Source organism: Vipera berus (assembly GCF_964194415.1).
Source record: "Vipera berus genome assembly, chromosome: 2".
Classification (NCBI taxonomy): domain Eukaryota; kingdom Metazoa; phylum Chordata; class Lepidosauria; order Squamata; family Viperidae; genus Vipera; species Vipera berus.
In genome coordinates this window covers 249,822,369-249,834,564 of record NC_138203.1, presented here as the reverse complement: position 1 = coordinate 249,834,564, position 12,196 = coordinate 249,822,369, and the positions used below count along the sequence as shown (strand labels likewise).

At 42.9% G+C, this 12,196-nt stretch overlaps 1 protein-coding gene across 2 annotated transcripts in view; it reads right to left on the bottom strand.

Moving 5' to 3' along the window:
- Positions 1 to 12,196, bottom strand: part of SHQ1 (SHQ1, H/ACA ribonucleoprotein assembly factor) — a 108,276-nt gene that overhangs the window by 92,754 nt on the left and 3,326 nt on the right. For both annotated transcript variants that reach the window (XM_081321522.1, XM_081321521.1), the window contains exons 2-5: positions 11,258 to 11,430; positions 6,640 to 6,698; positions 5,281 to 5,403; positions 3,521 to 3,672 (exon numbers count right to left, since the gene is read on the bottom strand). In XM_081321522.1, coding sequence (XP_081177648.1) covers positions 3,521 to 3,672; positions 5,281 to 5,403; positions 6,640 to 6,698; positions 11,258 to 11,400 — 477 coding nt within the window. In that variant the 5' untranslated portion in view covers positions 11,401 to 11,430. The remainder of the gene's footprint in view (positions 1 to 3,520; positions 3,673 to 5,280; positions 5,404 to 6,639; positions 6,699 to 11,257; positions 11,431 to 12,196) is intronic.

Below are 12,196 nucleotides of genomic sequence, written 5' to 3'. Positions count from 1 at the left end.
TCTCAAGGCTTTGAAGAATACATCTATAAAGAATACATCTGTGGCCTCTTTAAACTTACCCTTATCTTCACATTATTTAAGAGAATGTTTTAAAGCACATGTCTAAACATAGAGATGTATGGATGTAGGAGATGTCCTAACGGATAAAGCAAAATGGTTCATTCATCACTAAAGTTTTCCCTTCTATGTTTTATCTTTTTCAAATATGCGTCTACTTCGGCTTTTTCTTTTTTCTTTTATACAGAAATATCTTTCTTAAAAACAAAGCAATAGAAGGTCTCCCTTCCTTAAGCAATATGTTTAAGGTTTACAACTTACACCTTTTTCACATAAACTGCATGATATATATATTTTCCTCATACTGTTTTCCATTAAAGAGAAGCTACTTTAGACCACAAAAGGCCATAATATGGCAAATTATGAAAAGAAATTTTATTAAGCTCATGAAGCAAGTGAATATTGTCACGGGGCTTTGTACACTTCTGTAGAAATTCCAAACAAATAGTGACTGCATAAAGTTTCCCATAAATGCAAAGTAATCATTACAAAAATACATGTCATATACCCATAGTAATCTCATAATGACCCCAATTAAGACCAGAATTTCTTAACCACATGACCAGAAGTGATGTAATTAAGAGAAACATCACGTGTCCTAGACTGCTTAGCAAAGGCAATTGTAGTAGGCATAGTTACAGTCATTAGGCCCAGACTGTGTCACCATTAGGCCAAGACTTCACACTTTTTCTGCCCTGCTGCATTCGCTTCCACTTTTAATGGAAAAGACAATTAGTGGAACAACCTACCTCCAGAAGCTGTGAATGCTCCAACACTGGAAATTTTTACGAAGAGACAGGACAGCCCTTTGTCTGAAATGGTATAGGGTTTCCTGCCTGAGCAGGGAGTTGGACTAGATGACTTCCAAGGTCCCTTCCAACATTATTATTATTATTAATAATAATAATATTAATATTAATAATAATTTGTATGATTTTTTTTTAAAATGGTTTGCAGGCTCTTGTTTCTCTGTGTAACATGCATTGGAGATGAAGAACTTTTAATTATTTGAATAAAACAGTAATGCTGCTTCTTGCTGGTAAAAAAAACCTATTGGAAGATGCCTTTTAGCATATTAAGAAATAGTTTATTCTCATGCTTTATTGAATAAAGTGATAGATTCTATTATGGATTGGATGTTAAGTAAAATAAGCCAGATTCATCCTTCACTGTCTGTCCTACCTTCTCTCCATGATTTCTTCAGTGTCCTATTTCCCACTTCTACCTAGAGGTATTAAGAGCTGAGCTTGGAATCTTTTAAATCTGCTTTACTACTGAGCTGTGTTCTTTTTCTGCTGCTATCCATATAGTTCTGGTTACTAAATTATCTTCCATCTGTGATCTAAATTCAGGACATCACTTTCCCACCATCTGCCTATCTACTTCCCCCCTCTCTGCCCTGTTGGCTGGAGTGCACGCACAAAGGGCCAGTAGCTGCCCGAAGCAGGCAGGCATACTTCCCGAGAAGTGGAGGAAGAAAACAGTGAAGATCAGCTGGAGGGGAGAGAGAGGGACTAAGTAGTGGCGGATCACAGGACATTCCAAAAGGGCAGAGGTGAGGGGAGAGTAGCATGTGGCAGGAACTTAAAGCACATGCTGCAGTTGGAAATGCAGGTGGGCCACCAAGTGCCTGAATCACTGCCACTTCAAGGACCATTCCCTCAGTGCCATCTTAATTTTCACTGATTACTGAACAAATGGACGTTAAACGAGGACTACCTGTATTGCATATACATCTCTCAAATATTTTATTGTAATGGTAATTTTTGATCATAAATATATTAGCAGGCTTCATAAAAATCTTAATTTTACAAGAATCTGGTCGGATCCAAACTACTGTTATGCTTAGAACTATTGACATCAATCATGCTTGCAGTAGGCTGATTGCAAACAGTAAGGTAATTCATTTATCATTAGACAATTATATAATATAGATCACCAACAGTTACACTGTATTCTTTCTAAACCATTGTGGAATTAAGGCTTTTTTTTAAAAAAAAATTCCATTTATATCCCGCCCTTCTCCGAAGACTCAGGGCGGCTTACAAGCTTAGCAGTAGCCTTCATTCTATGTATATGCCTGCTTATTAGGGCTTTCACACACACCCCAAGCGGCATTATTACAAAGTCAGCTTAATTGCCCCCAACAATCTGGGTCCTCATTTTACCTACCTCGGAAGGATGGAAGGCTGAGTCAACCTTGAGCCTGGTGGGACTCGAACCTGCACTAATTGCAGGCAGCTGGTGTTACTTAAGGAGGCATTAGCCCACTGCTCCACCAAGGCTCTTTATTTATTCAGTGAAGCTCAAGTTCCATCTTTCTAAGCATTTCTTTCTCTCCATTTTAAGATTCAAAGATTATAAAATGTTTCTTTTCAGGCCTAGCCCAAGAACAACATTGAACAATTCAGTTAAAGTTCACTTTTGCTCATACCATATAAACAAAATCTTGCCAGACTAAACCTATAATACTCTCACCCTAACATATATACCCTGAGAGATTCTAGGAAGTGGCTATCTTAAACCAGGGCTTTTCAACTAGTGGTACGGGTACCACCTATGGTACATTGGCACCTGGCAGGTGGTACACGACCATCCTAGAAAAGTGGTAGCAGGGGAGGGGAATGAGCTGAACCGGTGGCAGCACCTCACAAGCCTGAGCGAGAGATGGCTGGAGCTGCAGGGCTGTAAGGGCTGAGTGGAAGCGCCAGGATCAGCGCCAGGCTCCAGCTGGAGCTCAGCGCTGATCCTGGTGCTTCTGCTGAGCCCAGAAGAAGCACCGATCAGCTGGAATGTTGCAGCACTAGGCAGGCAGGCAGGCAGGTGTCTTGCTTGGCTGTGGCTTAGGGGGAACTTTTTTCAGTGCCACTGTAATTTCGAAAAGTCACTAACAGAACTGTTGTAAGTCGAGGACTACCTGTATTTCATCACTTTTTTCCTTTTTTGGGGGGGGTGGGGTCAAGTTTTTTTCACCTTGCTAGGCGACTGGTGGTACTCGGATGTTTCCATATCCTAAAAGTGGTACAATGGGTGAAAAGGTTGAAAAGCCCTGTCTTAAACTTTTTCCTCTGTTTCCTATTCATCTCCAGACTATGCTGTCTCTTGTCTTACCCCCTCCTTGGAATATGCTTCTCTCTCCTTCCTTGGGAAACTGCTGCTTCACTCTTGTCCATTACACCCCTTTTGTAGATACATTTCACCACATTCAATATGAATCAACTTCTATTTCCTACTGACTTCTAACACCATTTTTTAAAAAAATAAAAATTGAAAAGATCTAAACAATCTTTTAGACATCTTAGCTTACATAGCAGATACATCCAATTTCAAGAATACGGCCCCAGGGGAATATTTTACATTTATATTACTCAGCATTTTTTCAGATGTCATTGTTGTTTCATTATATATGAAAAATACATTTCTGATTACTAAATATCTGTGTTTATTTAATGCTCCCACTTACCTGGAGCCATCGAAAAACTCCTGATTTCTGACTTCCAAATCCATAGGTATTAGATGGACACAAGGAATCCTCCGTGTTATCTTTCTGAAGAGTTTGTTCTATTTCCCAGTCAAATTCCTCCTCCTCCTCCATGTTCTCCTCATCTGGAGCACCTGAACAAGCATTGCCATCGAAAGTTACAGCAATATCAAACTTTTGTATCATTTAGAATGTATTGTATGAAATTCCGCCTAAAAATATCTTTATTGAATTAACAATTCTCTTAAACCATTCCAAAAGAATCAGGACATGATTTACCCTGTTTTTTAGACTAAGCCCACAAGCTCAGGATCAAGGTTTCAGCCACCGCCAAAATAAATAAATGTAAAAAATAAAATAAAAGAAACCAGCCAGTCAACTCAAAAATATTTCATAGTAACTCAAAAATACATGATGAAAAAGCTCACAACTTACCAGATTTGTATGATCTGGTTAATATTTCTCTTCCTGATAACTTTTAAATTACAGAACAAAAACTCTACGTGAGAAACTATAAGGACCTTGTCTTAAAGTCCAGTTTAAAGTCCATTCTGAGGGCAGGCTTTCCCCAGTCCACTGATTTACCTCATCCTCATCCTTTCTAAAATATTGGCTGCCAAACATAATTGTGAGAGACTTCCTGGCTTTTAAATCTCCTCATGGCTACTTATGGCTGATTGTTAGGCTAACTGTATTTTAGCCTGGGATGCCTGTATGATTCAGTGTTTTTAGCTGTTTTTAATGTTCTTCCTACTTTTCTACATTGCCTAGTGTCCATAGAAGTTGGGTGACCAATACGTTATCCTATTACCTATTTCTTATCTTCTTATGACTGTAACTTTGTTGCTTGTATCTTATGATTTATATTGTTTTATTCAGTATCCTGGTATGATTTATTCAGTATCCTATGACCATCAGTGGGTGTTGTATCTTATGATTTATGATGAATGCATTATGATTATAATCATGATTTATTACTTGTTGCTTGTATGTACACTGAGAGCTTATGCACTGGAAACAAATTCCTTCTGTGTTCAATCACACTTGGTCAATAAAGAATTCGGTTCTGTTCTATTCTATATATATTTTTTATTAAAAAAAGAATTCCTAAACTGCTAATGTTGTTTACTTGGTTTTAGAATAATGTCATGTGTCAACTGATAATGCTTTCCTTAACAAATAATGGTGAAATCAAACCATGACTTAGTAGATGTGCAATTGTAGCCTTTCACAATTCTCCACCAACTTGTGGAAAAGCTATTTCCAAGGACACTTTATTGTATTAGTTTTAGCTCTTCACATTTCCAAAAAAGAGCAAAGTGATATCCTAATTTTAGTTCACAGACGGAAGATATTCAGTAACCAGAACTGCAGAGATATCAACAGAAAAGGATCCCAATTCAGTAGTAAAGCAGATTTGAAAGATTCCAAGCTCATGTAGAAGTGGGAAATATGACTCCAAGAAACCATGGAGAGAAGGCAGGACAGACAGAGAAGCATGAATCTGGATTATTTTACTTAACATCCAATCCATAATAGAATTTATCATTTATTCAATAAAATGAGAAATAAACAATTTCATTATAAGCTAAAAGGCATCTTCCAATAGATTTATCAGCTAGCATTACCATTTTATTCAAATCATTAAAAGTTAACTTACAAAACATCCTTACGTCCAATGCATGTTACATAGAGGAACAAGAGCCCACAAACCATTATTTAAAAAATAAAATCATACAAACCCATCTCTTCCACTAAAGGTTTAGCTGATCGGGATTTCTTTGGTGCTAACAGAGCTGTCAACATATCTAAGTCATCAAATTTTTCTCCAGGAGTCTCTTTGGGAAGGTGGATTGTAAATATCCCTGGAAATAAAAGGATTTAATCAGCCAAAGGCATTTTTTCCCCGAAATGCTTCAGTTAGCTTTCTTATGTATGTATTTCTTCAATGTATATCTTGCCTTTCATTCAGGAGCACAAGGCTGCATTCATAATGTCCCCTCCTCTGCTTTTTCCATTTTCTATAGAAGTGTGCATCAGGGAAAATGGGTTTGGATTACTTCTTACATTACCACACTTTCCTTCAAAACCTACATTAGAGGTCTGAGGAATCCCTGAAGGCAAATTCTAATAAAGTAAAATAGCTGTAGAGATGTGTATGGTGATGAAAAAGCCCAACTGTAAATGTAGACTTCCATTTACATAATATAAATTAGCTTTTTTTGGATTTGGTACAACAAATAAAACCTTCAACCTGCTTGGCTCAGCTTGGTTCTCTTTCCTTCCATGTGTTAAGGGAAAAATCAGGAAATCCTCTTTCCCTTCATTTATTATTCACCCATGTTCAGAAAAAAGAAGCAAATGGGTGCAGCAGCAATTTCTTTTTGAATAGTGTATGAAGTTATTTTGGTGAAAAGAAATTTGTAACATGGGAATCTTCCTTATCCTCTGCCTAGTGCCATAAATCATTTTAAATGTGTTGTTTATCTCTCTGCAGAAAGGCATTTTAAATCAAGGACCTGCCAGAAACCAAGATGACATGATATAGCTTTGAATTATTGGTGGAATTGGAAGCAAATATATGCTGCTGCAATATATCTATCTATTTATTTATTTATTTTATTTGATTTGTTTACCGCCCTTCTCCCGAAGGACTCAGGGCGGTGAACAGGGACATAAATATCAAAATGCCCAAATACAGAAATTGAAAACCAATTAAACCCTAGTGCCCAAATGCAGAAGATAAATTACATTAAAATAATAATTAAAACAAAACCATCAAACCAGGCCGGATTGTTCAAACAGATAGGTTTTTAGGTCGCGTCGGAAGGAGCGAAGGTCGGGAGCCATCCGGAGCTCAACCGGTAAACGGTTCCACAGGTCAGGCGCACCCACAGAGAACGCCCTCCCCCTGGGGGTCACCAGACGGCATTCTCCGAACGGCGGCACCCTGAGGAGGCCCTCTCTGTGGGAGCGCACTGGGCGGAGGGAAGTTGATGCTGGTCGCAGGTGCTCCCTAAGGTACTCCGGACCCATGCCATGTAGGGCTTTGTAGGTCATAACCAGTATATGAAATATATGAAAATATTTGCAAAGCAAACCTGAATCATATGATGCTTTCTCTCTTCCATCTTCTACAACTCTTCCAGGAAGTGTTAATCTGTAAAAGGAAAAAAAGCAAGTACTTTATTTAATATATATTATTAATATAAGAAAGATGAGCTAGCAATGTTCAGATGTAACAATTTTAAAAATCAAATTACACACTCTACAATGTGAAGCAAGTCCAAATAGTAAGTTATATAAAGAGATGGTAAGCGGAAAAGAGAATATAATTGTGAATGGACAATTACTAATATTACTTTTATCAGGAATGTCTGAATTATCACCTTGTCTTTGGTAGAGATGTGAATGGAACATGCTGAAGTCCCATCAGACTTCAGCTGCTGTTCAATTTTTTGTCTGCTTGCTTTTTTCGTATTTTGATCTATTCAATTCAGGAAGAAAGCTGGTTTTACTTATAAATTCAAGTGCCAAGAGATTCAGGATAACCCATTCAGTTCCAGATAACATTTATGCATGCTATATAGTACTGCAGAATTAAAAACAACATCCAATGACATAAAAAGCAACTATTATATACATTGGAATTTACTGTATATTTAGTTTTAATGAATATTACAACCCTTCCTCAAATGTTCCACTGAGTTTCTACTACATACACAACATCTCTTTAAGAGGACAAGAATTATAGAGACCGAGTGTTAAATATTATGTTTCAACATATACACAGATGTTAAGTAACTTATTGTTACAAAGTCTGAATCTGTGTTTGAGTTTGTATCAGTGGTGGGATTCAGCTGGTCCGCACCACTTCGGCAGAACTGGTAGCTAATTTTTTGTTGCCCAGGCCCAGAATGGACTTCCGTAAGCGGCATCCATACAGAGAACTGGTTATTCACAAATTTGAATCCCACCACTGGTTTGTGTGTGTGTGCAAGCATTTTAAAATCATAAACTAAAGTGCTCTGGGACTTTAGGCTTTAAATAAACAGGCACGTGCAACATAACACCCCAGACTTAACAATTGTTGATAAGACAAAAAAGTCTGGATAATGGCAGAATAAAAGCAGAATGGGGATAGCAGAAGCAAAGAGAAAGAAATGGAGAAAATCACAAAGTACAAAGACCCAAAGGAGACACAGAACATCTGTGGCAAAAGAAAGCAAAGACAGCAACAGTAGTAATAGATGCTTTGGGTACAATTCTAAAACATCTGGAGAACCAGTCAACTGCAAAAGGCAGCTTTACTTGGAATAGCTCACAGCAATACCTTTAACACCATTAAACAACATCACCTGCCTATCCCAGGTTCTTGGGAATGATTTAGTAGATGGATTAGAAATGCCAAATCCAGTCTAAACTGACTGTGCGATGTACCATAATTATAATTCCAGGGTAAGTTGGTAGATAAAATATATTTTAACTTCCTAGTTTAGGGCTGTGAGAAAATGACTGGCCCCAAATCACCAAGCCAGCTCCCAAGCCTAGGGAAGGACTAGTTGCCCAGCAACTTACCGTATATACTTGAGTATAAGCCGACTCGAGTATTAGCCGAGACCCCCAATTTCACCCCCAAAAACTGGAAAAAGTTATTGACTCGAGTATAAGCCGATCCGCCGTTCTGCAAGCCTCTGCCGCCAGCAGAGGCTCAATCCGCCATTTTGCAAGCCTGAATACACAGGAATACCCTGTGTGGCCGCGGCTCGTCGGCAGGTCTCCGTTCCTCCTGCCGACCTTTGGGGAGGTTTGGGCGCCTCCCCAAACCTCCCCAAACCTCGGCAGGTCTCCGTTCCTCCTGCCGACCTTTGGGGAGGTTTGGGCGCCTCCCCAAACCTCGGCAGGTCTCCGTTCCTCCTGCCGACCTTTGGGGAGGTTTGGGCGCCTCCCCAAACCTCGGCAGGTCTCCGTTCCTCCTGCCGACCTTTGGGGAGGTTTGGGCGCCTCCCCAAACCTCGGCAGGTCTCCGTTCCTCCGCGCAGACCTGCCGACCTTTGGGGAGGTTTGGGCACCTCCCCAAACCTCGGCAGGTCTCCGTTCCTCCTGCCGACCTTTGGGGAGGTTTGGGCGCCTCCCCAAACCTCTGCAGGTCTCCGTTCCTCCGCGCAGACCTGCCGACCTTTGGGGAGGTTTGGGCGCCTCCCCAAACCTCCCCAAACCTCGGCAGGTCTCCGTTCCTCCTGCCGACCTTTGGGGAGGTTTGGGCGCCTCCCCAAACCTCCCCAAACCTCGGCAGGTCTCCGTTCCTCCTGCCGACCTTTGGGGAGGTTTGGGCGCCTCCCCAAACCTCCCCAAACCTCGGCAGGTCTCCGTTCCTCCTGCCGACCTTTGGGGAGGTTTGGGCGCCTCCCCAAACCTCGGCAGGTCTCCGTTCCTCCGCGCAGACCTGCCGACCTTTGGGGAGGTTTGGGCGCCTCCCCAAACCTCCCCAAACCTCGGCAGGTCTCCGTTCTTCCTGCCGACCTTTGGGGAGGTTTGGGCGCCTCCCCAAACCTCCCCAAACCTCGGCAGGTCTCCGTTCTTCCTGCCGACCTTTGGGGAGGTTTGGGCGCCTCCCCAAACCTCGGCAGGTCTCCGTTCCTCCGCGCAGACCTGCCGACCTTTGGGGAGGTTTGGGCGCCTCCCCAAACCTCCCCAAACCTCGGCAGGTCTCCGTTCCTGTTTGGGGAGGTTTGGGCGCCTCCCCAAACCTCGGCAGGTCTCCGTTCCTCCGCGCAGACCTGCCGACGTTTGGGGAGGTTTGGGGAGGCGCCCAAACCTCCCCAAAGGTCGGCAGGAGGAACGGAGACCTGCCGAGGTTTGGGGACGTTTGGGGAGGCGCCCAAACCTCCCCAAAGGTCGGCAGGTCTGCGCGGAGGAACGGAGACCTGCCGAGGTTTGGGGAGGTTTGGGGAGGCGCCCAAACCTCCCCAAACAGGAACGGAGACCTGCCGAGGTTTGGGGACGTTTGGGGAGGCGCCCAAACCTCCCCAAAGGTCGGCAGGTCTGCGCGGAGGAACGGAGACCTGCCGAGGTTTGGGGAGGTTTGGGGAGGCGCCCAAACCTCCCCAAACAGGAACGGAGACCTGCCGAGGTTTGGGGAGGCGCCCAAACCTCCCCAAACGTCGGCAGGTCTGCGCGGAGGAACGGAGACCTGCCGAGGTTTGGGGAGGTTTGGGGAGGCGCCCAAACCTCCCCAAACAGGAACGGAGACCTGCCGAGGTTTGGGGAGGTTTGGGGAGGCGCCCAAACCTCCCCAAAGGTCGGCAGGAAGAACGGAGACCTGCCGAGGTTTGGGGAGGTTTGGGGAGGCGCCCAAACCTCCCCAAACAGGAACGGAGACCTGCCGAGGTTTGGGGAGGTTTGGGGAGGCGCCCAAACCTCCCCAAACGTCGGCAGGTCTGCGCGGAGGAACGGAGACCTGCCGAGGTTTGGGGAGGTTTGGGGAGGCGCCCAAACCTCCCCAAACAGGAACGGAGACCTGCCGAGGTTTGGGGAGGTTTGGGGAGGCGCCCAAACCTCCCCAAAGGTCGGCAGGAAGAACGGAGACCTGCCGAGGTTTGGGGAGGTTTGGGGAGGCGCCCAAACCTCCCCAAACGTCGGCAGGTCTGCGCGGAGGAACGGAGACCTGCCGAGGTTTGGGGAGGCGCCCAAACCTCCCCAAAGGTCGGCAGGAGGAACGGAGACCTGCCGAGGTTTGGGGAGGTTTGGGGAGGCGCCCAAACCTCCCCAAAGGTCGGCAGGAGGAACGGAGACCTGCCGAGGTTTGGGGAGGTTTGGGGAGGCGCCCAAACCTCCCCAAAGGTCGGCAGGAGGAACGGAGACCTGCCGAGGTTTGGGGAGGTTTGGGGAGGCGCCCAAACCTCCCCAAACGTCGGCAGGTCTGCGCGGAGGAACGGAGACCTGCCGAGGTTTGGGGAGGCGCCCAAACCTCCCCAAACGTCGGCAAGTCTCCGTTCCTCCGCGCCCTGCCTGCCTGCTTCTTTCCGCTGCGGAAAGAAGCAGGCAGGCAAGGCGCGGAGTTTGGGGAGGTGCGCGCGCACCTCCCCAAACCTCCCCAAACTTCGGCAGGTCTCGGACGGCGGTGGCTTGGGAGAGGTGCGGGCGATCCCGGAAGCACCAAAGCCTCGGCCGCGCACAAGTCCTCGGTAAGTTTTTTTGTTGACTGGAGTATAAGCCGAAGTGGAATTTTTCAGCCCAAAAAGTGGGCTGAAAAATTCGGCTTATACTCAAGTATATACGGTAATTACTGTACCATATTCACACATTTCCTCTTGCATGTGAACATGCATCTGGGCATATACAGTATATGCAAAGAAATTTCTCCATATAGTTACCTATAGCAACCAGACACTGTTTCAATTCAAAGTTATATCACAGAGGATTCAAAATTATTCCATTTTGTCTCCTATGCAGGAGATAAAGAAATGTAACACTTTTCTGTACGCAGATTAAATCATTTCCAGTTTGCATGATATATTGTGATGTGAACAAACCATGTTTAGTTGCTCAACATACGCCCAAAGCTCAGAGCAACTTTGTTTGCAGTTAGCAATCAATGAGCTTCAGTTCTGCATTTTTAGAAAAAATAGCAGTAATACAAAAATAATTTACTAAACTCAATATGGAAAATTAAGTTCAGAGATTAGATGCGATTAGATGAAAACTAACACTGCTTACCTGAGAAAGTAAGGTTTTGCATAAAAACGAAACAAATTCCCTTCAAAATAGACGTCAAATTCTGAAACTCGTGCATAAGGTACTTTGATAATTATTGTGAGAAAATCTGGATCTTGACTCAGTTCAAATACTGGCGTTATCATGATGAATATCAGAAAAAACAATATCACCACCTATAAAACAGTCACAAAAGCAAACAAATTATTATTCTTGGGACATGTGTATCAATAGCATTTGAACACCTGAAAATGATAACTAAAGATTTCTAATAAAATATTTAAATTTAACTGATAGGTATTCATTATAATCAAAGAAAACCTATTTGTGGGGTGCGATTAAAAACATCCTTCCTATATTTGCTTATACTATGTTACTTAAACAATATATTTAATTTTATACTTCACCATTCTTCAATTAAGGGAGGTGTGATAGGTTCCTGAATAATCCTTATTCAGTACATCCAGATGAAGTTACATACATAAAAGTCTAAGTTTGTTTTTACTTCTTGGAAATCTACAAATTCAGGGAGTACCTATTATAATGGATCCAGATTTTTTTATTCAGCAGGTAGCAGTCTTTTGCAAACTGTTCTACTCAAAGGAATCCTGAAAAGGATTAATTTTTTGTTGTTGTTGTTGTTAGTGTAATGGTTCCTTCCCTCTGCAGTCTCAGCATTGTTACAGGTTAAAAGCTCGAGTCTCCAGCATAATGCCTGAGAATGTCAATGCATCTTGCCATTCACAAGGCGTCTGGTCCCTCTTGCCAATTTACATCTTCTCAAGTTATTTTAATTTTAGAAACAAAGAAACTGTCACGCTACAAAGGAAAATGCCAGCCTTAAGTATCCTCTTTATTTGCAGGAATCTCAACCCCATATGCCAGCTGCATTTTTTTCCTTTTTCTATTTTTTTTAATATCCAGCAAAGAAAACACATACAG